The 26,397-nt window shown below is 43.0% G+C and overlaps 1 protein-coding gene across 3 annotated transcripts in view; it reads right to left on the bottom strand.

The window, feature by feature from the left end:
- COL6A5 (collagen type VI alpha 5 chain) overlaps positions 1-26,397 on the bottom strand; it is a 137,448-nt gene that overhangs the window by 61,129 nt on the left and 49,922 nt on the right. For all 3 annotated transcript variants that reach the window (XM_045791732.2, XM_045791733.2, XM_045791734.2), the window contains exons 4-13: positions 22,489-23,121; positions 17,170-17,730; positions 13,402-13,956; positions 10,603-11,178; positions 7,404-7,979; positions 5,313-5,653; positions 5,118-5,199; positions 2,436-2,578; positions 1,761-1,853; positions 174-227 (exon numbers count right to left, since the gene is read on the bottom strand). In XM_045791732.2, the coding sequence (XP_045647688.2) occupies positions 174-227; positions 1,761-1,853; positions 2,436-2,578; positions 5,118-5,199; positions 5,313-5,653; positions 7,404-7,979; positions 10,603-11,178; positions 13,402-13,956; positions 17,170-17,730; positions 22,489-23,121 (3,614 nt within the window). The remainder of the gene's footprint in view (positions 1-173; positions 228-1,760; positions 1,854-2,435; positions 2,579-5,117; positions 5,200-5,312; positions 5,654-7,403; positions 7,980-10,602; positions 11,179-13,401; positions 13,957-17,169; positions 17,731-22,488; positions 23,122-26,397) is intronic.

Below are 26,397 nucleotides of genomic sequence, written 5' to 3'. Positions count from 1 at the left end.
AAGTGGATTTGGTAAGTGCTCACGATCCAGACCAAAAAAGGGGGGGGGGGAGCAACCCATTTTCTTTCAAAACCGCCAAAAACCCCCATATAAACAAAATCCTTTCTGTAGGAACTGTCCATGCAAAAGAAAAATCATTGCTTGTGTTGCGGGGGAGGATCAGGAAAACTTACGGGGTCTCCGTCCTCTCCCCGGTGTCCTCTGCTGCCTTTCAGACCCCGAGAACCCTGGGAGGAAAGAGGGAAATACATTTCAGCCAGCTTCCTTCAATTTGAACCTGTGAAATCACTAGGCATTGTAGACAAGTCCCTCCCTTGTCTGCAGGGGTGGCTGTGAGTCTGTGGAGAGTCTGACAACCCCCGGAGGCTGACTTGGGGAACCCACTTTGCAGCTCAGGGCATCGGGTGGGTCCTGTGCCTGAGGGGCTCCGTGGTGGGCAGCTGTGGCTAATACAACTCTTCTAGAAGGCAAATCGATCACATTTCCAAAGAGATCATTTTATTTCCTTTTGCTTTTCTGAGAGTTCAAGGAAGAAGCACTTCTCCCAATAACAAAGTTACACATATTTTAATCGCGATCATCTCTCCCTCTGCTCCGTGGGGTTTAACAGCCTTGTGGCTTATCTGTGGCAAAGATTTAATCAGATGTTTGCTTTCCTCACCATGTAACACAGGTCCTGGCTATCTGCTCAGTGCACCTGGGGGCTGTGCTCTTGGAATGTAACCCTAATACCGACCAGAGCAAAGGGAGGAGGGAGGAAACTGTGCTGAACAAAGCATCGTAACTCGGTAAAATGGCCCAGATCACGTACCCACAAGGACGGACAATCCAGAACTCATGAGCGAGGATTGTATTTGCTCTCTTAAAAAAACCAGACTCCGTTTAATTATGATATCTAAAAAGCATTTGAAAACATGCATAAAAGTAAATAAAATAGAAAGACACAGCTTAATTATTATAAAGTGAACGTCCATGTAGCCACCACCCCGGCCAAGCAACAGGACATCACTGGCACCCAGACGCAGCCCCCCCCCACCATGCCAAGCACTCCCACCCCCACCCTGGGGAGCATACTCCTGGCTTTTATGACAATACTTTCTTGCCATTTTTTAGACTTCACTACTGAATCATTTATCCCTAGACATGATAGGTTAGTTTTGCCTGCTTTCCAACTTTTTATAAACGGAATCATACTATATGTATTCTTCTGCATTTTGCTTTTTTTTGGGGGGGGGCCATTACTGTGTTTGTAAAACTCATTCATGTTGTTGTACATACCTGTAGTTCATTCATCCCCTCACCTTAGAGCATTCCATTAATGAGGACACCATGACGTATTTATTTAAGCTATTGTTGTGTAACTGATCTTCTAGAATTCATTTTTTAAAGGGCTATTAATCTGCAAAGCTTTGCTCTTTTTGCGGTTCAATTTCATTCTTTGCCGATGAAGTACAACCTTTCCCACTGTTTCTAACACCACTTGCACTCCTCAAACTGTTTAAAGCAGGTGCAAAAGAATAAACCGCAAAACCAAGGAGCAATGTCATGAAGGGTATATCAGAAAAATGGGAGTTATTCTTCACAGCAGTATCAAAAGTGAGTCCTTCTCAACTGGCTCCTACACCACAGAAATCACACGAAATAAATGCCTGAAGCAATTTCATCAGCATCGAGTGAAGGCTGCGAAGTGCACCCCTTGGCCTTGGTCCCGCCCACCAAATCCAGGCACCCTGGGTGAGAGTTTCACAACGGAATGGCACCTTGGCAGCTTGTAGTCCTCGGGACCCATAAGGACCTGGAGTCCCCGAACACTTGCAGAGTGTGCAGCAGCAAGTCTTCTCTGCGATGTTTCCCTGGAAAAAGCAAACTTGAGTAAGCAGCAATGGTCAGGAACTTCAGGGCATAGGCACTGTGTTCATACAGAGAGCATAAGGCACCAGCTACACGGCCGGCCTCTCTCTCGGGGGGAGGGGCTGCGGAGGATCAGACGTGCTCCTTGACTTAGTACCGAAGACGGGGCACTCGGCTCTCAACTGCGATTCAGCATCCCCGCTCCCAGGACGTGACCTCCTGTAGAAAGGGCACCTACCACACAGGTGGCCACAGGCCAAGTTTTCACAAGACTGGCTGGCTTCTCGTTGACAGGCTCCCGTTTTCTGGGGATTTCTGCAGCATAAACTGATGGGAGCTTTTCTGCATGACTAGGGGCTGGTTGCTTTTTCAGTCCCCATGCAGTCATGTGGTGAGATGACGAAGGAGGAAAGGACACACAAAAACGAAAATACGCTGCTCTGGTCTTTCACACTTTTTCATCTACTAAAGACCATGCACTTCATTTAGTGGGGCAAGCAACGGGGTCTCCAGAAGTACTCATCAAAATTCCAGTTTCATTCTGATGGCCTTTGGAATAACTGCATTTCTTCTCCACAACTCACCAGGTACTGTGACAGCATCTTGCCCAGCTCTCTCATGCCAATGGTCAGGTGAGTCATGTAATCAAATCCCTTTCCAAATTCAAAGCTGGAGAACTCATCATGGGCAGTCGTGTTTAGGGACACCACCAGCAGAGCATCGAGTCCTAGGCAGTAAACGTAAGAGATTCGAAACCAAAGGGGTTGCATGTGAAAGAGAAGAAAAGCCCGTCATGTTTCTACTTGGTGAGTGGTGTTCAGAGAATCGGAAGAGGGAAAAGGAAAAGTAAGAAAAAGCAGGACTCTTGACATATGAAGAACCCATAGGCTTGCTTGCTTGTTCAGGCTTCAAACCCAACAGAAAAACACTAGCAGAAAACTGTGCTTGATGCTTAAAACCATCAAGTTTTGATATAATTCTTGGGCATTCGAAAGCAATTTTTAAAAATGCCCTTCAACAGATGACTGGATTAAGAAGATGTGGTCCAGGGGTGCCTGGGTGGCACAGCGGTTAAGCGTCTGCCTTCGGCTCAGGGTGTGATCCCGGCGTTATGGGATCGAGCCCCACATCAGGCTCCTCTGCTATGAACCTGCTTCTTCCTCTCCCACTCCCCCTGCTTGTGTTCCCTCTCTCGCTGGCTGTCTCTATCTCTGTCAAATAAATAAATAAAATCTTTAAAAAAAAAAAAAGAAGATGTGGTCCATATATACAATGGAATATTACTCAGCCATCAGAAAGAACGATTACCCAACATTTGCAGCAACATGGATGGGACTGGAGGAGATTATGCTAAGTGAAATAAGTCAAGCAGAGAAAGACAATTATATAGTTTCACTCATTTATGGAACATAAGAAATAGCAGGAAGATCGGTAGGAGAAGGAAGGGAAGAACGAAGGGGGGGTAAACAGAAGGGGGAATGAACCATGAGAGACTATGGACTCTGGGAAACAAACTGAGGGCTTCAGAGGGGAGGGGGGTGGGGAATTGAGATAGGCCGGTGATGGATATTAAGGAGGGCACATACTGCATGGAGCACTGGGTGTTATACGCAAATAATGAATCATGGAACATTACATCAAAAACTAAGGATGTACTATATGGTGACTAACATAATAAAAAATTATTTTAAAAATAATAAAAAATAAAAATTAAAAAGTGTATTGTTCATCTTCAGAGGTTTTCTGAATTTTTCTGAATGTAAATTAATAGTTCTCAAAATTATCTCCATGGCCAAAAACTCCTGGGGGCCCAGGCCCTGCAAGCCTGAGGAAAGCCCAGGGTGAACTCCTGGCCATAGCCAGGACTCCATTTATTCACTCATTCACTCACTCACTCACTCATTAATTCTCTCCCTAGTCCATTTACTCTACCTATCCTTTCATTACACAAATCTCTGCTTATTAGGAGCCCATTATGTATTAATCATTGTACCAGGGATGCAAGATGAATAGGACAGGCACACTCTGTCCCTTCACAGAAGTCCAGTCCAATGGAAAAGGTGGGCAGGAGTCAGATGGCTGCTCTGAGGAGTGGTAAGTATCCTAAGAGGGAGTGGCAGGGTGCTTTGAAAGCCTAAAGCAGAAGCTCCCAAATCAGCCTTAGAAAGTCATGGAAGGTTTCTGTGAAGAACTGAGGAACTGATTCTGTGAAGAGCTGATCCCAAAGGATGAATGGAAGCTGGTCAAGGCAGAGAACCAGAGACAGAAGGTAGAGAAGGACTGGGGAGGAACTGAGATGGGGAGAATTCTATGTAGAAGAAAAGCGTATGCCAGGACTGAGGGCCTGGGGGTCTGAGGCATGAGGTGCGCTGGAGGAAGAAGGGGATGGCTTTGTGTGCCTGGGATGCTGAGTGTGAGGAGTGAGGGAAGGCCAGGGTGGGGAGCGGGAGCCAGGCCCTGGAAAGCACCAGAGGCTGTACTAAGGAATGTGATGTGCCCAGAACAGTGGGAAAGGAAGATGATACAACCCAGCAAACAAGCAGGAAATTCTGTGGCCTCTAGAGAGGTTGCCCATGGATGCTAAACCCCAGAAGCCAGTGTGGGTCTATACCCAGGAAGTCTTAAACAATGCTCCCACCCCCGACAATTAGTGGAGTCTCGTGCTCTGCATAAGACTCTCAACTTCTGCATTTAGTGCTTTTCGAGATCCATGTGGTTGTCTTTCACGTGGCTAATCAGAAACAGTAGGGAGTGTCCTAGGTCAGGAGCCCTGGAAGCAGAATCTAAGTGAGGAATTTGTGTGTACGTGGTTTACTGAGGGAGAAGGAGGTGGAGGAAAGGGAGGGGGAGGTTGTAAGCGAGGGTGTCTCAGTAAAGTCTTCACCGTGGTATGATTCATGAAGGACTCTGGGGTGTAAACTCTATTAGAGTCGACCCACTTGAGGCAAGGGTGCTAGGCTTTGTATCCCTATATCAATTGTCCCCCTTCCATTTCCAGGTGAGACATGGTATGGACACCCCCACTCCAAGGTAATGGTTCAGGTGACTCAAGGACCCATGGCTGTAGACGGTCACAGGTGTAAGTACTTGGCCGTGGCTTTTGCAGCATTTGGGGGATGAGCGTGCAGGCTGGTCAAGTGGGTTTGGGAGGCACCAACAGCATCTGCTACTAGTGGCCACACAGACCCCAAGAGCTACAGCACCTGAGTAAGAAGGGACTCGTTAGCACATTCTGTGCTTCACCACTTAAATTTGCAACTCAGTACCTGCTTCTCTGAGCCTGTCCGATTGATTTTCAAGCATTATCTCGCTTTCACCCCCAAGACCATCTGAAAAGATGAGTAGCACCTAGAGGAAGAGGAAAGCAGAGAATGGGATGATGTGAAAATGAAATACGTAATTGGGGAGGAAGAAACAAATGAAAGAATGCAGAGATGGGACATCGAATGTGACGTGAGTACCTGTCCTTGGGATTTAGATTGATCCTTAAATGTATCCCACAGCGACTGCAGGAACTGTGCATTCAGATGAGATGGCCCATTGACAGTGACTTGCAGCAGGCTGTCAAATATTGCTTTCTGGTAGATTTGGAACTTGGCAGGGAATTCTCGGTCATTGTTCACCTTGAAGGCCACGTTCACCTGCACGTCTGAGCCTGCCCCGCAGCTGACCCTCCCGATGGAGCTGATGTCCTCTAAGATGCCTGGGAGGTAGGATCTCAGCCGAGGGTGGCCATGGAACAGCGGCTGCCCCCGCAGGTGAGTGGAAATGTCAAACCCGACCACTATGTCCATAAAGCAATCTGGAGACCAAGGGAAACAAGGCCACATTAATGAGTAGACAGGGGCAAGGAAGAGCAGACCAGGCGGACAAAAGGAGAGCAGTCATGGCGTTGCCCAGGGCAGGAGGGTCCCTAGTACCCAGTGTTCAAGAAGGAAGATATGGGCTGCTTGATCAACAGGTATTTCCTCTCTCCTCTTTCAAATATTTCAAGTTCCAATAGCTATTTCAAGTTCCACTCATGGTTTAGCCTCATTTTCAGTGGCTGGCTGTGTGTGTCTGTGTGTGTGTCTGTTGTGTGTGTGTGTGTGTGTGTGTGTGAGTGTGTGTGCATGCACGTGCAAATTTTCTTATTTTAATGATGACATATTATGATTCATATAATCATAACATATTAAATATTTGAAATAGCTTTAGAGATTATTTAATCCAGAGGTCACAAACACAAAGGGCTACAAAGGCCAGGTGGATAATGTAAAGGAGTTAGACGGGCAGGGAGCAGAGAGAATGAATGGAGGACGACGACCCATCTGTTCACTGCTCAACTCCTGCTGACACTAGCCATGCGGGAGAAGGGGCCCAGTGTGGTCAGATGGCCTGATCTTTCCAAGGAAAGCCTGAAATCTCCATTTTTCATGTGAAACCTTCAGTTTGTAAAAGCTGTCAACTAATTTTAACAAGTTGTCAACACTGGGCAGGATCAACACCACTCAGCTGCAAGTCTCCATTTGGTCACTGCTGACCCTGCCCAGCTGCTCCTTTTACACGTGAGGAAATTGTGATTCCCGGAGTTGCTGCTACCGCACCAGAGCAAGAACCTGGCCCTCGGAGTCTGGTGCTGGGGCCCTTCCCACCACTGTAATGTGCTTCCAGCAGAGCACCCCAAATGGAGTGTGGATGATTTGGAGAGCTTGGAAGGACAAATCCATTCTGTGAAAGAAGTGGCTTCAGTCATAACTCCAGAAACAGAAGCACGCCGAAGAATTTCTGCGTGTTGTACAAATTCCACAAAATGCTATCATATCTTCAGGTGCTGTCCTCCCACCTCCCGGCCCAAGTGTACAGAACTTGAGTCCTTCACAGTCACTCTCAGCTGGGGCGAATGGTGACCCCCGCATCAGATGGCTCCTTGCTGTCCCTTCATTTCCTTCCTTCCCTGCCCTCCTGACTCACTTCCATGACCCTCCTGGCCTTTGCAGTCATGGTGTTTGTGACCTCTGGGAATCAAATAATCACTAAGGACAATTCAAATCTTTACTATGTTATGATTATACAAATGCCATCATTAAAACATGCCCACACAAAGGCTCATACAGACATACACAGAGAGACACACGCAGGAACACCGAGTCCCTTACAAGATGGTTTAACAAAGTTAAAAGACTAAAGCTGCCAATCAGCCGGTGTCTGTTTTACTGACTTCCCGCTGGACGCAAGGCATTATTCTAGGTCCGCCACAAGTGGAGGGGGCAGGAATAGGAGACTGAGTTTCGGTGGTAAGAGGGGCACAAAGCCTGGCTTGCAGTGAGGGGACAGGGCTGACCAGAGGACACAACCCAGGACCTCCTCCAACCTCTGCACCCTTTTCCTTGTTTCGAGGGAGGCTGGCTGATCCCAAGCTTCCTGGAAACAGAGGAAAGGTCTATTCTCACTGCACACTCTTCAAAAAATATGTTCTGCTAGAGCTAGCCCTCAGGATACCTTGGGGAAATGAAGTCCCAGGAAGGTGGCAATTAAATCAAAAACAAATAAAGAGCAAGGGAAGCACTTACTGGTTTTCCCGCAGCTCTGGCAGATTTCACGAACCATTCTTTTTTTCACATCCACATTCATTAATTTATTAAAGTCTTGGAGGGTGACTATTTTTTCAGAATGGCCTGTTATCGGCAGAAGTTGCTCCTTATGAATATTTCCTATGCCCCAAACCAGGACACAAATTCCGAGGTTTCTCAGGATTTTCACTTCATCTGCCACATCATAGTAGGGGTCCCCGGATGTGATAACAACCAAAGTTTGAGGGACACCAGCGTTTCTTCTCCCACCGGAAGACGGATCGAACATGGCTTTCACTTTTTTAAGGGCCAGGTCCATTCGTGGAAACCCCTTGCTCTTAGGAATGCTTTGAATTTGAGTCTTCAACTCCGGTATAGTCAGAGAGTTTTTCAACTCGATAATTTTTTGGAAGCCACTCCCAAATTGAGCCAACCCGATTTTTATCTTCTGGTTCTGAATGTTAAAATGATCAATTAATTCTGACACGAAAGTTGTCATGGTAACAAACTCTGAGTTGGAGACCATGTCGGAGCCGTCACAAAAGAAAACCACATCGGCTTCTTGAATGTCACACCCTGCCATTGGGAAAAGCAAAACAATTATGTTCCTCATGAATTATTCTAAATGTTCCCTTTCCTCGAATACTTCAATTGCTTTACTAAATCCCCACAGTAGTAGCAAACTGAGATAAGTTAACAGAAGAGAGAATCACCAATTGACCCTCAAGAAGGAAAAATAGTGGGAAGGAGAAAGGTAATAGACTTTGTTCTGAGTTTTAATATTTATGTGATTCATTTGAAAAGTCGCTTAGAGAAAGAAGTTTGAATAGATTGAATGCGTTCATTAAAAAGTAATTGCAAAGGCTAGAAATCCCTTCGACATACCCAAAATGGAAGGTTCACCCAAGTCAAGGTAACGAGACCCCTGTACTATGGTTAGTACTCCTTTTACTGTCAATGCTACCGCTTTACATTTGTGTTGAGAATTACCATTTTAAGAAAGAAAGGTTTTTGGCATACAATAACTGTTAATATTCATGACCATGTTATAAGGAATTCATCTAATTTTATAGATACAGAAATGGAATTCAGAAGTAACTTACCTAAGAATACACAATTGCTATGCAGTGGAGTGGGTACCTGGACCGCCTCATTCTTTGTATCTTTAAATCCAGCATTTTTTTCTACTGTAGTTCTTTATAATATCATAACCCAAATATTAAAATGTAATGGGACATGTGCAAATGGCTAGTAAACAGGGCAAGGAGTCATCTCCCTGAAATCCAGTGTGAAATGTTCCATAACCCAGGGATAATCCTCTACCCTCAGGTCCAAACAAATGCAATGGCTGGGACCGGGGCAGCACTAAAGTGATTACTAATGGCAATTGAGACAAAAAATGTCCACTGTCACACAATTCTTTCTAAGGGTAGTCTGGTAGACACAAAGATGGGCTTCCCAGACAGACCTTCAAGGAAGGACTTGCTGCCCAGCTGTGGGAGTATGGTCAACAGAGGGCTCCTTCAGGGTCAGCCTCACTGCAGAGAGAGGTCTTGCAAAAGACCATGCCCTTCCTAGGGCAGCCCACATCTGGGGACTAAGTGGGAAGGGGACATACCCACCCAGCCGTCTTAGTCTGATGCTGGACAACGCTGATGGGCAATACACACTCTAGAGCTCTTTGCCAGGTTTGGAGCTCTGTCAGGCATGCGTCACTGTGTGACTTCTTCTGCCCATCCTACTTTCCCACTTTCCTTTGTGGGGTGTGAATCCCATCCTAGACTCTGCCTCAGTATCTGCCTCCAAAAAGTAGGCATGGGAGATGAGAATAAAACAGACTCCATCTTTGTAGGAAAAGACTGTAGTCCTGGTAATATACTAGATTTGGTGGAGACCCGATGATAAACAGGAGGCCACGCCTGCCCAAGGAAGTCATAGTCTTGTGACAGATACAGATAAAGAAATAGCAAATATGCGTTCAGTGCTACCACCAGGAGAAATAGAAGGTGCAGAATCTGGGAGATTCTGGGATCTGGGATCACTGTCAGGTATTGGGTCAGGAAATTGGCAAACAAAGGCTGAAATGTGACAGACAAGCTAGATGTAGTGAGGGAAAATGGGCTGGTGTGTTCATGGCAGGTAGAATGCTGTGTACAAAGACACAGACATATTTCAGATTGACAGGAGAGATTGTGAAGTGGGGAGTGGCAACAGATGAGGTTGGAGATGTGGGCAAGGCTAGATGGAACTCAGAAATTCAGAAATTGTAAACCGTAAGCAGAGCAGTGACATATCCAATGTGTGTTAGGAAGATCACTCAGTGTTCAGAATGGACTGGAAGTTGGCAAGACAAAGGGTGAGGAGACCAAATTTCAGGGTGGGAGTTCAGGGACAGGCTAGAACAGGCAGAATTGAGAAGAAGGTCCTGCTGCCTTGGGAAAAGTCACAATTTTTTTTTTTTATTTTTTTTTTTACAGATAATACCATCATCCAGTAGCTAAAATCAAGGAGATGAATTCATTGCTCACTTTGAGCTCAGGTGGCAAATCTTACACTTTCCTCAAGTGTGATGCCTGCAGCCTATCCTACCGCAGTGGTATCTCATGGAATCAGCTTGGGTCCCTTCCCTCCTTGTTCCTACCCACCAGCCTCCACTACTCCATATTGAACTCCCATATCCTTCCGTCTGTATTAGTGGCCCTTATCTAGAAAAGCACATTAGACTACTTCAACTTCCTATGGCCCTAGAGAATGTCTATAATCCCATTTAGACAGCCCTGGATCTTTGAAGACAAAGTCTATCTGTCAAACCATGCAACTCTGAGTCTGGCCTATAACTAGTGTTCAGTGTTTGCATTGAGACCATTAATGGAATGGCACAAGAGGCCCTGAAATGGGGTAAGGTGACTATGATCCTAGGCAGAGCTCCTTTCTGCCAAGAAAAAGGCAACAGGGTGGCAAGACCTCAAAGAATGTTTCTGAAACTTTCTTCCATAAGCTCTTCAATGCATACTGTGGTGGGAAGGCAACTTTCAGATCTTGCTCAATCAGTGCATTTTTTTTTTAGAGATAAGAAAACAGCCTGAGCAGAGAGATGTTTAGCCCATGACATACAGGTAATGGGAAGCCAAGATTTAATTTATATTTTGCTTAACCTTCTATTGCTACCCCCATAGAAACTTTAAAAATCACAACTTACACTCATGTGCATTGATACACATACTTTCTTGTAGAGGCAGGTAAATATCTTCCAGTTTGTTGAAATTATCTACATGGAAAGTCTTGCTTTTATTCCCTGCCATAGCCTCAAGTTCAAGTTGGTCAGCCGGTCCTACACCCACCGCGTAGATATCAATGCCTCTGTTTCTTAATTTCAATGCAGTCTCGTTGAGCAGAGTTCGGTCATGGGATGCCCCGTCAGTGATGACGATCAGCATCTGCTTCACATTTTGCTGGATGCGGCTGCCATATTCCTCTGTGAACATTATGTTTGTGTGGTCAAGAGCCCTGGCAGTATAGGTATTCCCTCCGGTGTCCCTGCGCCTCCTTAGGTGCTCGATGACTGAGGATCTGTTTGAGTATTTCCCAAGGTGGAAAAGAATCTCAGGATAGTCTGAGTATTTGAGAGCTCCAATCCGAACTCGGTCGCTGCCAACATCTGCTTTCTTCACCAAATGGATAGTTAGAGCCATCATGTTTTCTTGCTCTTGTGTGTTTATGCTGCCTGAATGATCCAGCACAAACACAACGTCCAACACTTTAATATTTTTACAATCTGAAAGAAGAAGAAGGCAGGCATCACAATCTTTCTGCAGTGTATTCTACACAGACAGCTGAGAAGGGAGAGCAAACCATGAAACTACTATGGCCCAGACACTGCATCTCACTTGTTAAGGTGGCTGTTGCCATTTTTCAGAGTAAGAAGCTGAGGCTCAGTGATGTACAACTTGCCCAGATCATGATTCCACGGACATTGTACTTGACAGTGACTCTTTTTTTTTTTTTTTAAGATTTTATTTATTTATTTGACAGAGATAGAGACAGCCAGCGAGAGAGGGAACACAAGCAGGGGGAGTGGGAGAGGAAGAAGCAGGCTCCCAGCGGAGGAGCCTGATGTGGGGCTCGATCCCATAACACTGGGATCACGCCCTGAGCCGAAGGCAGACGCTTAACCACTGTGCCACCCAGGCGCCCCTTGACAGTGACTCTTGAATGGGTGGTTCTTAAGCCACACCACTCTGCTCTCCTAGATCTCATTAGACATGTGATGCGTTTTCCTAAGCAGGCTTTCAACTGAAAGGAAACGTCAGAAGGTAGTTCAGTATCAATATATTGGTGAGATATGACTGATGTTTGCCAAACTGGCCTGATGTTTTAAGAGCTCAGAGGCTCCCTGTATTAGCTGGGATTTTTCTCCTACTCCCTCTGGCTCCAGCTGTCTTTTCAGCTTCTGCTAAGCAAACTCTCCCGTGTGCACCATGCCTCTCTGCCTTCATTTGTGCTCCTTCCCTCACCTCCTGAATTAGAACCCAGAAAGGCCCCAAGTAGGGGGACAGCTAAGGCCTATCACCTCTCCTCAGCCCCAAGCTCTCCTCCACACTGGAAGTCAAGTGAGCACTCTGGATAGGTCTCCAAAGTGTGGGGTTTCTCTCCCCTCTTTCTCTTCCCTCAGTACCTTCAGCACATGCCTTCCATAGTTTCACTTTCTCCACTTTCTACCTGCATATGGTAACTTCAATCCTTATTTCTGGCAATGAGGTCTCAAATTCTCAAGTCTAAGACGCTTTGGATGAGTCCAGACTATATCCGTAGGAACTTGGAGCCATGACGTGACTTGATGTTTATGAGTCGATCTGATGTGCGAGTCAGCTGAAATTTCACATAATGCTATAGACAGGGCCTCCACAAACATTGTGTTTATCCAAATGAAGAAATACCAGGAAGAGCTCCATGGATTTCAGAGGTGGGGTTGTGGCCTTAAGGCCAACCTGTCTTAGAATGTCCCAACACTACCAAGAGTTTGAGAATCATTGCCACTTGAAGCTGTTAGGAGAGAAATTGCAGTGCCACTGCCTAAAAGTCAGAGTTTACACTAAGATATTTTGTTAACTTTGTGAGAATTTCTCACCCAGAATTCTGAATAATATAGCCCAAGGGAGGTCTCTTTGTTGCCAGGGGAACAACATACAACAAATTTACCAATACTTCAGTATATTTTCTTAGCTGTATCCAAAACACAGATAAGGGCTCGTGGTAGGTTTAAAAGCACAGGTATTTTTAGTCTTATGTGTGGATTTATAGCAAGTTCTCATCCAAGAGCCATTAAAGTTGATGGACTCAAACTGAAGATTGCTTGACACAACTTGAAAGGCACTACAGTTTGTGTGAGATAAAAATGATGATCTTGAGCAATCATTTTTAAAAAGTAACAAATTAAAATTTTCCGAAGGGATAGATGCACGAGCAGCCAGATGTAAAATACCTCACTGATAGAGGTGGAGAAAAATAAGGTGAAGGAATGAAAATACACATTATATTTTTAAAATAAAGAGGATTTTTTGGGGGGAGGGTATGCTTAGAATATTGGATTTAATTTAATTAAGAGGAAGATAAATTTGTATTTCTAGTTATTTACCACTTGACAATGATTACAGGTAGGCAAGAAACAATTCTGGGGAATCATTTGGGATTAAAAACTTCCTCTGGAAAATCTAGGTATGCAGGTAGTAAAGAGCTGGAAGTTCAATGGAAAATTCTGCGACCTTTTTGGAATAGATTTGAAGTCTTCACAGCCAGAATACTTTATTGCCAAACTGGCTGACAAGATTGTTAAACTGGAATATTTCTGGAGGTCACAGATGTTTTAATACAACATAAATAAGACCAAAACTTAACACCAAAGTCCAGACAGAGTCTAAGCCCGTGGTATAACCCACTGTTCACCCTATGAGGTCAACATCTCAATCCCAGAGTCCTGAAGGATAACAGTGTCACTTACCATGGAGAGCACATACACGAAAAATGAGTTTGCTTTCTATTGTCTTTAGATCATCAAAGTTCTCAACTTGGAAGACCAGGTTGCCATCCCCACTGATCTCCTCCAGCTGCGTCCTATTGGCTCCGTACACCCCCACAGAGAAGATGACCACGCCTTTGTCCCGAAGAGCTTTAGCAGGGTCTCTCACAGCATCTTGTGCTTCTCCATCCGTGATGAGGATAAGAAACTTTTTCACCCCAATACGGGCCCCCCTGGCGGGGGTGAAGTATTGATCTACAGAGATTAGTGCGTTTCCGGTCAAAGTGTTTTCGTCGATGAGAGACATTCTGTCTATTGCATCAGAAATTTCGTTTTGTGTGAAATATTTATTAAGCTGGAATTCTTCCCGAGTTTTATCACTGAACTGAATGACACCAATATGAGTTCTGTCTGGACCAATCTGAATCTTAGCTAATAGGCTTTTCATGAAGGTTTTCATTTTTCCAAAATTTTCATGTCCTATACTGCCAGAACTGTCCACCAGAAACATGATGTCAGCCTTCATGTCTTCACATCCTGCATGTCGTCAAAAAGACCAGAGATGAGCCAGGTTGACATGATTTTCAGAATATAGAGAAACAGTAAGACAGAAACAAATGCATTAGTCAGAAAACATCAAAAATTAACTCAAGCACCTGCTACCGCATTTGAAAATTTTATCTGCTGCTGTAGTGGAGGCCTGCTAACTACAACCCTGAATCAGAAATCCACCAAATTATTATCCAAGAAGTTTAAAAGAGAAAATGCCACCTCCAAAGCATTTATCCATCATTCATTTATTCATAATTCTTGGGGTCTATGAAACGCCAAGCATCAAGTTATGGGTTAAAGGTGGCGATGATGATCAAAAAAAAGGAATCAGAGAAAAAACAATCAATTCCCTACACTCATAGGACTAATATTTCAGGGTTTTATGCATAATGTAGAAACATAAAATTCTAAGGAATCTTTATATAGCATTATTTTCTTGGATAACTTAAAATGATTTGATGAACACTATAAATCAATATTAAAAATTGGGGTGAGAAACTTTTACTAGAGATAATAACTACGTTAATAAGCACATAACATTCAGCATGGACTGTTCCTTTATTTATATATAAAATTTGTAGATATGTTACTGACTAGAAATGGATGTATTTTTGTATACATATATATGTGTATGTACATGAATCCACACATAGAAGACCAATTTCTATAAGCCATAGGAAAAAAAAAAAAACCAGAGTTACTAATTCATTGTACAGGTGTGTGCGTGTACATCTATCTCTCTATATATATACAATAGGTAAATATATTGTTAGCATGTATCTCCTTGGTCTACCTGCTGAAACTGCCATTCTCTTAGCAGTCCTTCCTTCAACACTCACAGAGTCTATCCCATACTATTTGAAAATAAACAATTAGCATTAGTCAAAGAAGAATAAAACAATGCTTATTATTTTTTAATAGTTTGTGTAAGGCCCACCAGGGAACATCAAAACCACCATTTAAGACTCAAGCTGGGGCCATCTTGAAAGTCATCAATAGAGAGGTCACTAAATATATTTGTGGCCTTGGCAAGGCCCCACTGCTGTGAAGTGTGGAAGCCTCCCTTCCATTAAACATATGTAAAAGGAGTAGACTTTTACATGTGGTTTAGTATTCACAGGGTCTACCTCCTTTTACCTGTTTGTGACAAGACTTCTTCCCATCCTCTAATATCTAGTCTCCCATCCTTCTATGTCAATATAGGTTCAACTAGACAGATGATCGCCCAGGGAAAGACCATATTTCCTAGCCTTCCTTGAAGCTACATGTGGACCTGTGACTAAGTTTTGGTCAATAGGTATGAGCAGAAGTGACTTGCCCACTTCTGGATCTTAACATTAAAACAATTGGGTGTGGTGGGCTCATATGGCCCTTTCTCCCTTTCCACAAATGCAAGGTGAAGAGAACTAGAGCTTCACTTTTGACCTAAAGATGGGAGCTATGTGTTGAGCATGGAATAGCCTCTCTGCTAGAACTGCACCACTCACCCTGGACCATTATACAAAAGAGAAATAATACTCTACATTGTGTAGCTTGGGGTCTTTTCATTACAGTCTCTTTTCTTCCCCCTAAGCAACAAATACACTGTGTCCCGTTCCATCTGCATCTGCTCTGAGACTGGTCAGTGTTTTTTCTAGGTCCTCAGGCTTCGGTTCCTTAGTTTCCCTGTCTCTGTAGACCATCTTATGGCTCATTTCCTTGTCCATAGCTTGTCTCCTCTTTCAGGTGTGCCAGTGTTCAGGCACCAGCCCTGCAGCAACCTGACCCACAGGAGCTGTCTTGCACCTCCTCACGCTGGCCCAGGCCTGTCTCCCTTGAAAGGACTGAGATACAGCCTATCTTCCATTTCCTGGAATCCTTTTACTTCTCTTTGCATCAACCCCAGGAAACGTTGGGGAACTTTTACTCTTGTACTCTTTCTAGAACATCCTGAAGACCCAACTACTGTCCATAATGGGGAGAACAATGAACAATTTTGTAATTTAGGATTTTGCTGTGAGCTCCACTTATTTGCTTATCTATGTTTCTTTTTTCTTTTCTGTTTTTTGCTTTTTTTACGTTGTTAGCCGGCATATAGTACATCATTAGTTTTTGATGTAGCGTTCAACAATTCATTAGTTGCATTGCTTATTTTTTTAATTTTATTGACTCAGAAAATCCCAAAACTTTTTCACTTCTGTAAGTTCAAATAAGTGAGAATTCTTTTTCTTTCTCATCAGTGAATACCTTAGCCAACTTCTACAATAGCTCCTTTTTATGTAGCAGTTACGATGTGCCCACGTGCATTATTTCAAGTGGTCCACACGCATTATCACCTTCAAGCTTCACTATAGGCCGGCATATAGGGATCAAGACAGGTAGACAGTATGTAACCTGTTCAAGGTCCACAGCTAATAAGATTGGGGTTTGAACTTTGACTCATTGACTCCAGCATCCTTTATCTTAACCAATAAGTTAACATGCCTCTCAGCACATGAAATTTTCATGTGCTAATACTAGCAATCAACACATATCATCTTTAATTAGTAAGTGGCTATTACTAATAAGAGAAATCACAATCAGATACAGGACTTTGCAAATTGTTCTTCCTACCTTTTGTTACATGATTTTTAGTCAGAACGAAAATGTAAATATGTGTTTCTGTTACAAATAAAAATAAGCAATTATTATATGTGTACTAGATATGCATTCATAATAGAGAAATGATGGTTGATGTGTATTATGCTAAACCTATAAGGATTCTAGGATGTAGGTGTTACCCTTGCTTAACAGATGAGGAAGTTCAAAGGTCAAGTAGGAAAGTGAGTTGGATCCCAAAGCCAGAGCCCGTTTTCTTTCCACTGCGCTCATCTGCTTCAATTAGCGCATGCGCGTACACATTCACACAACACGCACACACTGCACACACAGAATAGAGTCTCTTACACGCCACACCGGTGGGCTTTGTCAAGGCCACAACACTCTTAGCAACCTTCCTACTTATGACTTTCAAGATGGCCTCAGGGCATCTGTCTACCGAGGGATTTTCCAATCTTGGCAATTGGTCTAAAGGGGCTGAATCCCTCCCTAGTGATAAAGGAAGTTAGCAAAATGTTAACCAGACAACCGATCACATCCCTTCTCTTCTCAGCCTGGCTATTAGTCTGCCCGAAGTACCTAACTAAGTATGGGAAATAAAGCCTTTTTTGTTTTGCTTACCTTTTTCAGTGCAGATTCTGTGAACCACTTCATTCTTTATGCTTCTTAAAGAATCAAAGTTCTGCCCAAAGCTAACCCTTTCTTCTCCCCCAGCAATTTGTTGGAGTTGTACTTTGTTAGCCTCCCCAATGCCAACTGCATGGATGGTGACTTGCTCAGCCCTTAATCTCTCAGCAGGCTCCAGGACGTCATCTGCGGACCTCCCATCAGTCAGCACAATGAGGTAACAGGGAACCTGGCTTGTCCTATGCTTCTTATCTTCTTTTATTATTGACAGCGTGAAATTCAGGGCCTCCCCGGTATAGGTGTTGCCTTGGAGCTGCTCGATGTTCAAAATCGCGTTCTTTAAGTTCACATTATTAGAATTGTCATTGATGTAAAACTCCACTCTCATCTTATGTGAATACTGTACAGCTCCAACCTGAACTTTGTCTGGGCCAATGCTGAACATTCCTGTCACAGCCAACATAAATTCCTTGATTTGCTCGAAGTGTTTTCCCTGTATGCTGGTTGAGCCATCAATGAGGAAATAGATATCAGCCTCTTTTGTATCTATACAGCCTGAAAAAAAAAAAGTGTAAATTGCATTCTTCGTTAATAATAGAGACTCTGGGGAGAACTTTGCAAGAGGGTTTGTAGAGGAATGTGAGGCCATGAAGTTTCTAGAGAATGAGAACTCTTCATTATTTGCACAGGGTCTGCCAGCTTCATCAGACCTGCTCATGCACATTTTCTCCTTTGAAATTCACAACATGATGGGAAATTGAAACAGAGTGGCACCCAGTGCTTTGTCTCAGGTCACACAGCCAGTTAATTAAAAGGAAAGACCAGATTCCCAAGTCACCAGGCTGAAAGTTAAATTGTTTTTTCTAGTATTGACATGTGGCTTTTTGGACAGTTTATACCTTAAGAAATGGAATGGAGGAGATGACTTACTGCTCTTACTTCCCCTATAACCTCTTCTTCCTGGAGCAAATAGAATATGGCATTTAAAACTAGAACCAGATCATATTACTCTTCTACTTAAGTGGTTGATCATTGCATTTAGAATTTAAAAATAAAAAATTGGCCTGAACTTTCTCCCTGCTTTTCTCTCAGACCCTATTGCCAACAATTCTTCATCTTACTCACTGTGCTCTAACCACGCCGGGCTGCTTTCTGTATTTTTGAAAGTGCCCCAGGGCTTTTGCACTTGCCCTTCTCTCTTCCTGGAATATTCTTCCCCCTAAATATTCACATAGCTGGTTCCTTCTTATCTCATCATGGATATGCCAACTCAAATGCCAGTTCTTCAAAAAGGCCCTCTCTTCCCCTCTAGCTAAAACAGGTCAGTCGTTGCCTATCCTATTACCTTATTTTCTCTATGATACCCATACTTTTTGAAGTTATCTTATTCATTTGTTCATGAGCACAGACTGCTTTCTGCCACAGAGTGTCAGCCCCACAAGGGCAGAAACTGCTTCCTACTCTGTTTCCACCTAGTACACCTGGTACATCACAAGATTTCAACAAAAAAAAAATTTTAAATAAAAGAGACCTCAATGTTCCTTCCTTTGTTGAGTAGATTCTACGAAAACATGCTTTAACTTTACTAATTGTCTATTTACAGCTCTATCAACTATTCACTGAAATCGGGGAGCAGAAAGAGCATACTTTTAAAAGTTAGGTTATTTGTGCAATTATCTGGTTGAGTATGTGAAAAGATCTTTAAAATACAAAATAATTTAGTCATTTCACAATATTTTCTTTCTTGACAACTTTTTGGGCAACTTGTAACTATTGACACTACTTCAGGCTATGGGGAGTTGGTCCTTAAGAAATCAGAAATACTGGAAATAATTTGGGACCTGAGAATTACACTATGAAATCACTACATAAAATATTATGGCAAAGATAAGCAGTTATCTGAAAAAGATAGGATTAATCTCAGACCAGCAAAACTTAATAGCAACCAGAATGGATTGATTTATATACCTAATGAAGAAGAATCAGGTGTTTTTCAAATAAAGACAGTGGTGGTCAGCAATGAAGAAGAGAAAAAATGTGAGTCACGGGGGGAAACCAAGGCAATGACCACCTAGCCCACCTGGAGCTGTGCTGTCCAATACACCAGCCACTAGTCACATGTTGCTCTTAAAAGGTAAATTTAAACTACTTAAAATTAAGTAAAATCCAAAAATCAGCTCCTTAGTTGCACTAGCTGCATTTCAAGTGATTCACATCCTCGCGTGGCTGGTGACTATTATATCCAACAGTGTAAATATAGAACGTTGCCATCATCACAAAATGTTCACTTGGACAATGTTGAAGAAGAATGTGTCCCCTGGCCCAAAAGTCTCACCTGTACAGTTACACAGAGATAGAGAGAGATATTTATATTTTGACTTTAAAATAGAGTCATTTACCTAATTGAATGACACTAGACTTTCAGTCATAAAACTAATTCCGTTGCTCTGATTCTGCAACCTCCAGCAATCTCTTGGTTTCAATTTAGCTTCTCAGTATGCGTGGCTATCGGGAGAGAATGTACTTCTCAGAGGACATGAACGTCCCAGCCCCTGCGCACTAATAATCCTCATCATAAGTATAACTGTCACTCTTTCTCTATACATCAGTCTCTTGGTTTGATTAACGTGAGTCTTTCCTTGATTTAATGATATCTGACTTAAAAAACTGGGTAACTACTCTGTGACAGATGGGGTGGATACAACGACTAAGTCAGTATAGGTTGGTTCTCCGTATTTGACCATTCTGAAACTACAAAGCTGGCCATCACACTCTGGGCCATGGCAAATTCACTAAGGTCAAGGTTCTCAAACATTGCTAACTGTTTAGAGAGGTGCTTACTAAAATGCAAGTGCCCAGGCCCTACTTTGAGACTGATTCATTAGGTTTTGGGGAGGGCTTGGGCCAATGAATTAGAAATAAACTCCCCAGGAAACTCTGGTAAGTTTGCAGCAGACACTGTTGGTGCTTAGCCTGTATCTGCTCAAACTCTACCATTTCTGTGCCCACTGGCTCCTAGCACTCTCACGCTAAGGGCTCACACCTGTGTCTGTTTGTGGGCAGGTGGCACTCAAAGTGCTGGAACCCTCTTTGCCTGGGACAATTCTAAGGTTTAACCTGCATTGTCTCTAGAATGACCCTATAGAATTGAACCTCCGTGGGACTTGGCTTATCATCCTTCCCTTCCTGGTCCCAACCCCACTTTCCTACCAATCTCCAGTTTTTCCTGTATATATTTTCTAATATATCAATTTCACACAAGGCCTTCTCTGACATCTACTTCTGAGGAACCCAACCTGAGTCAGGTACAAATTTTTGAGAGTCACCTATCCCCCTTACATGGCCCTTGCCTCTAGCCTTGGTCCCATACCTTCCTATTTAGAATTTCTATAATGGAAATACTCATTTTTTTTTTAAAATCACATCACTGCAAACTCTCCAAGAGAGACCACACTACACATCCCTCCTATCCCCTCATAGTTGGTACTGCCAAATTCCAGTTCCAATTGTTCAGAAGCATTTTATCCACAAAGGAAATGTGTGAAGACAGCAGGTGTCTCAGAATTAGGTAAACACAAAATCACATCAAGTATTTCTTGGCATGTACCTTTGAAAAGAGCTTAGGAAAACTACAACACATTCACAGTGCATCTTAACTAGAATATCTTCACTAGAATGATGGAAGACAAACATAATAGAAAAGATCAAAAAGTACAAAAATACTCATGGTCGTGTGTAAAGATATAGGAGCAAGGATGATATTATCCAAGACTTTTAGATGGGAAAAATATGTGTAATGACCTATATATCCAACAGAGTAGAATATGTTAAACTATATTCCATTCGCACCATGGAATTTTATTACCAACCTAAAAAGAATGTTGCAAAATAATATTTAAGGAAATGGATGAAAGTTCATGATACAAGGTTGACAGAAAAGTGGGTAAGGAAGATAATCCTAGTTATCCCCAGTATTATTGTCTCCTCCTATACTAATCGAACCCCGTTTTTACCAACGTACTTGGCCGCCCTAAATAAAGACTACATTTTCCAGCTCCCATTTTTACAACTAGGTGTAACATGTGACTAAGTTCTGGCTACTGGGATGTAAACATAAATGATATGTGTAATTTCTGGGAATATCTTTGAAGAAAAGGAGGTGGAAGCCTGCCCACTTCCTTCTTTTCTATCATTCTTGCTTGCTGGATATGAATGTGATGCCTGGAGAGATTATCTTGGACTATGATCTGGCAATAAAAACCACAAATGGCAAAAAAATAATAATGTGGGAAGAGACAGCGTTCCTGAAACTTTGGTATACCACACCAGCTCTGTCTACCTACCTTAGGACTTATTTATGAAACAGAAAAAATAGTTTCATCCTCATGGCTAACTGCTGTTTTTATTTATGTTGGTCACACCCAAATGTAATTGTAACTGATACAAATTACACAACTGTATATTCCTACACTGTATGATACAATAGCCACCAGCTACATGCGGCTATCAAAATTAAACTGAATTAAAATTAAATGTAAAATTCAGAAAAATTAAATAAAATTCAGATCCTCAGTTACACTAGCCGCATTTCAAGTGCTCAATAGCTACATGTGGCTAGTGACTGCCTTAGTGGACAGAGCAGATGGAGAACATTTCCATAATCACAGAAAGTTCTGTTGGACAGCACTAACACGTGCAATGCTATACCATCTTTCGAAAATGTGTATGTGGGCACCTGGGTGGCTAAGTTGGTTAAGTTTCCAACTCTTGATTTCAGTTCATGAAATGATCTCAGGGTCATGAGACTGAGCCCTGCATCAGGCTCCACACTAGACTTGGAGCCTGCCTAAGATTCTCTTTAACCCTCTCCCTCTGCCCCTCCCCCTCCTAAATAAATAAATAAATAAATAATAAAAACAAAACGTGTGTGTGTGTGTGTACATAAGTAATACAGAGAAAGAAGAAACCAAAGACATGAGAAATAAATGTTAAAAATGATTTTATCTGAAAGACAGGATTATAAATGATTTCATTTTCTTCATGTTCATCAATATTATTAAACTATAGTTAACACTACTTTTTTACATTTTATTGAGGTACAATTTACACACTAAAAAATTCACCTTTGTAATCATTTGATGATTTTTAGTAAATTTATAAAGTTCTGCACCAGAACCAAAATCTAGTCTTAGAATATTTCCCTAACTACTAAAGTTCTGTCATGCAATTACAGTCAGTCCTCACTTCTGCCCCTACTCTAGGACATGACTCATATTACTTTTATAATAAGAAACTAGTTTTTTTTAAACATACCAGTTCTGTCAAGGTCCATTTGCTCAGCACGAGTAGAAATTTGGGACCAAATTTCATTCCGGAGCTTTTTCTGGAAGTTTTTACTGTAAGTTTCCAAGTCTGCATAGGATTTGAGCATGGAAACCATTTGTCTCGGAGGGTAAGATGCTATTTCTTCTAACTGGGTTTCGTCAGCCCCTTGGATGTTCATGCCGAACACAGTCACATCCTGCAGCCGAAGTTGTATTGCGACATCACGCACCTCATCGGTCGATGGTCTGTGAGTGACCAAGACTGCGATCTGAGGCACTCCCTGTGCCCTTCTGCTGCCACTTGACTCTGAGAAGGCTTCTAGCCTCATCTTCTCAATGGCAGCCCCAGCATTGGATTTCCCAGCCTGGACAGAAAGCTTCTGGATTTGCTCCTGAAATTCATACTGGGTTGTGCTTGAATTTAGAAGGGAAATAGTGTTTGTTCTATCACTGTAACTCATAAGTCCAAGGCGTGTGCAGTTGTACCTCACGTCCATGGAGGCGGCAATGTTCCTCAGGAAATTCTGCAGGTTCCTTAAATTTTGTTTTGTGCCAACTGACTCATCCACTAGGAATATGAGGTCAGCTAATGAATCTTTCTGACAGGCCACTGGGAAGGGAACTATGGAGAGAAAAAAAGAGTATGAGGATTAGTACAAACCACTGGCCCAGAGTGAGAAAGGTACTTTCCAGATTGTCAAAAGGCATTACTGAAAATCAAGGTAGTCGTGACAGTTGTAGTTAGCATTATTCTCTTTTAATAAACAACAGATAACAGTTCTGAATGAGACTTACAAGGTCACTGACTTCAGAGTCTTTGCAATAATGTTCCTTCTCTCTGAAAAATGCTTCTTACCAACTTTTCTATCACTCCCCACCACCACCACCATCATGATCCTCATGACCACCATCACCACCAGTATGACCACCCCACCACCAACCACCACTACTCTCACCTTCACCACCATCACCACCCACCAATGCCCTCACGTCCACTTCTACTATCACCACAACCATCAACAACCAACAACCACCTATACCTCCACCACCACCATCTCTACCTCTACCTCTACTACTACCAACAACAATTACCAACCTCCATCACTCCCACCAACCACCACCATCACCCTGACCACCATCTCTACCACCATCACCACCTCCATGTCCACCACCACTCTCAAGTGCTAGGATGCAGGGATGGTGTAATAGAAATATCTCTGACCTTGGGAAGCTCACATTCTATGGGGAGGACAGATTAACTAGATTATATTATTTCAGTGATCACAAGGAACTAAAACAAAATAAGTCAACTGAGTTACTATTCTGGGGATGTGGGAAGAGGATTAACTTACTTGAGATAAAAAGAAGTCAGGGAAGACCTCTCTAAGAGGATCGCATTTGGGCTGAGGTATGAAGAGAAGGATTCAGCCACATGTTCTGAAGGAAGAGGAATTCTGGCAGAAGGAACAGGAGCAGGTGGGAACAAGCAAGAAGCCGAGTGGCTGGTGACTGTGAGTGAAGGGAACAATGATGGATGAGGCCAGAAAGAAGCAGCGCCTAAGTCATATGGGAGTCACACGATCTTAAGTCTTTAAAATATCACCCCAGTTGCTGAGGAGAGATAACAAATTCAGGGATATCCACTAAGAAACAATTGCCCTAGTCCAGGAAAGAGATCATGTTTCTTGGACAAGGATAATAGGAGGTAAGATGAAATGACAGGGTAGTTTTGATACATGAATTAGAGGTAGAACAGAGAGGGGCTTGATGATAAATTGGATGCTAACATTAAGAGACAAAGGGGAAGTGGTCAAAACTAGGTTTTTGGCATGAAGAACTGAGTGGATTTGGCAGTATCTTGGAATACCAAGACAAGGAAGACAGTAGAAAGAACAAGTTGCAAGGGGGATTCAAGAGTTCCATTTCAGTCATGCTAAGTTTGGGATATTATTGAAGATGCCAGGCAAGCAGTTGGTTGTATAAATCTGGCATTCAGGGAACAGTACACCATATGCACAGAGAATGCCTACTCTAGGCACAGGTGAAGGAACTATATCTGTGGAAAGCATAGCCAAGAGATAAGCTCAATCTTGCCAAGAGCTACCCATTAGGATTGTGAGCTCTAGAAACCAGAAGATATGTCTTATCTCTCTCTCTCCAGTACCTGGTGCCTAGTGAGAACTCAAATTAAAAATAATTCTCATAAATCTACCAATGCACTCTGCACCCCACACAGTTAGCTAAAACAAACTCCCGGCATGACCTACTTGGGGAAGTATTTATTTGCAAATAGCTGTTACTATGAATAATAGTAAACTATGTGCCAAATGCCATACAAACCATCTCACCCATATCAAGGTAGGCACTGGTATCCTCACATTATAGGTAAGGAAACTGAAGCTCAGAGGTTAAGTAACTTATTCAAGGCCATTAGCAGCCAAGCCAGAGTCTGAATCTAGACCTCACTGACTCTGAAGTTCTTTCTCTTAACCTCTAAAGGCAAGAATAGTATCCCATCAAGCAAAACCTTGTTGTACTACATTGCTGTGAAGTAAATTAGGAGAGAAGCACAAAGCAGCACACGGAACCCTCTAAGAAGGTGGTAAAACCCCAATGTCCTGCAGAGCAGAGACTAAGCAGCACCTATACAGATGGAGGATCTCCCAGACCCCCAGAGTAGATGGTTACAGGAGGGTTTCTTCTCTGAAAGAAGAAGAGCATAAATCCTAAGAATTTGCTATTTCTCCAAGGCAGCAGGAGGAGAGATCAGGGGAGTGGAGGGAAAGTGATTCCCTGGTGTCTCAGGAGCAACACTAATGGTGGTAGAACCTTGTAAATACTCACTAAAACCCATTTCCTCTTCTTGGGCATAGAGCTAGACCTGACTTCCCTGCCTCACTCGCAGTTAGGTGTGGCCATGGGACTAAAATCTGGATAATAAAATGTGAGCAAAAATAGTGTGTGTCTCTTCCAAGCTTATCCCATAAAGATCCCATGAGTGATCTTTCATCTTTTTTTCCCATCCACCAGCTGTATAACAATCCCCAGGGCATCTTGGAAGTCACTATCCCTAGGGCACCTCGGAGTCATACGTGAAGACAGAAAAGCCACCACCAACCCAAGTATCTGAACAAAAGAGAGACAGCTGGTCACCTTGACCACCAGCCCTACAATGTTACAAGGGAAATAAATTTCCTATTATTCAGGGAATCTGTTTGTTATGAAAGCCTGAGCTGGTCCTACTACAGAATCAGGCCATAGCTATAGCCATGGAATTGGTAATGGTGGAGCAGAAAGGAAGTTTCAAGGTCATCCCAGCTGCCATGACTTACAAATGAGGATGCTGATGCAAGGCTCAGAGAGATGATATCACTTCCCCAAATTCACACAGGCAGCCAGTGGCAGTGTCTGGGTCTTCTGACCTGTGTTCAGAGCACTTTGTACCACACCAGGTGGTCTCCTTGAGTCTTAGAACTAGATAGTACCTGCTCAGAATGGCCCATCATCACCAACTGAGTGCAGAGGCAGCCAGGAAAATCCATTTTGCCAGGAACTCTTTCTACTTTCCTCTGGAGAGAATGGTGGGAGCCTCTCATGAATACAGTACACTTACTGAGCGCCTCCCTGGGGCTGTGCACGGGCCTGTTCTGCCTGCCCATCAACACCTCATGGGCAGTTTCCTGTCTCAGTTTACCCATTCCTTCCAAATGCTGTCTGGGATCACCTGCCAGGTAAACGATTTAACTCAAGAGTCTTCTGTTTTGAGGTCTTCATGGAGCACTCACTTAAGACACAAATAAAACATTTTTCACGTGAGACATTGTAAGTCACGGGGTCATCAGTATTCCTCCTTTTGGCCTAGGGGATCAAGAATGCAAGCAGATGAGGGGTGCCTGGG

The sequence above is a fragment of the Ursus americanus genome, chromosome 20, assembly GCF_024610735.1.
Source record: "Ursus americanus isolate L20-20 chromosome 20, mUrsAme1.1.p, whole genome shotgun sequence".
Taxonomy (NCBI): Eukaryota; Metazoa; Chordata; class Mammalia; order Carnivora; family Ursidae; genus Ursus; species Ursus americanus.
This window is presented reverse-complemented; position numbering and strand designations above follow the sequence as displayed.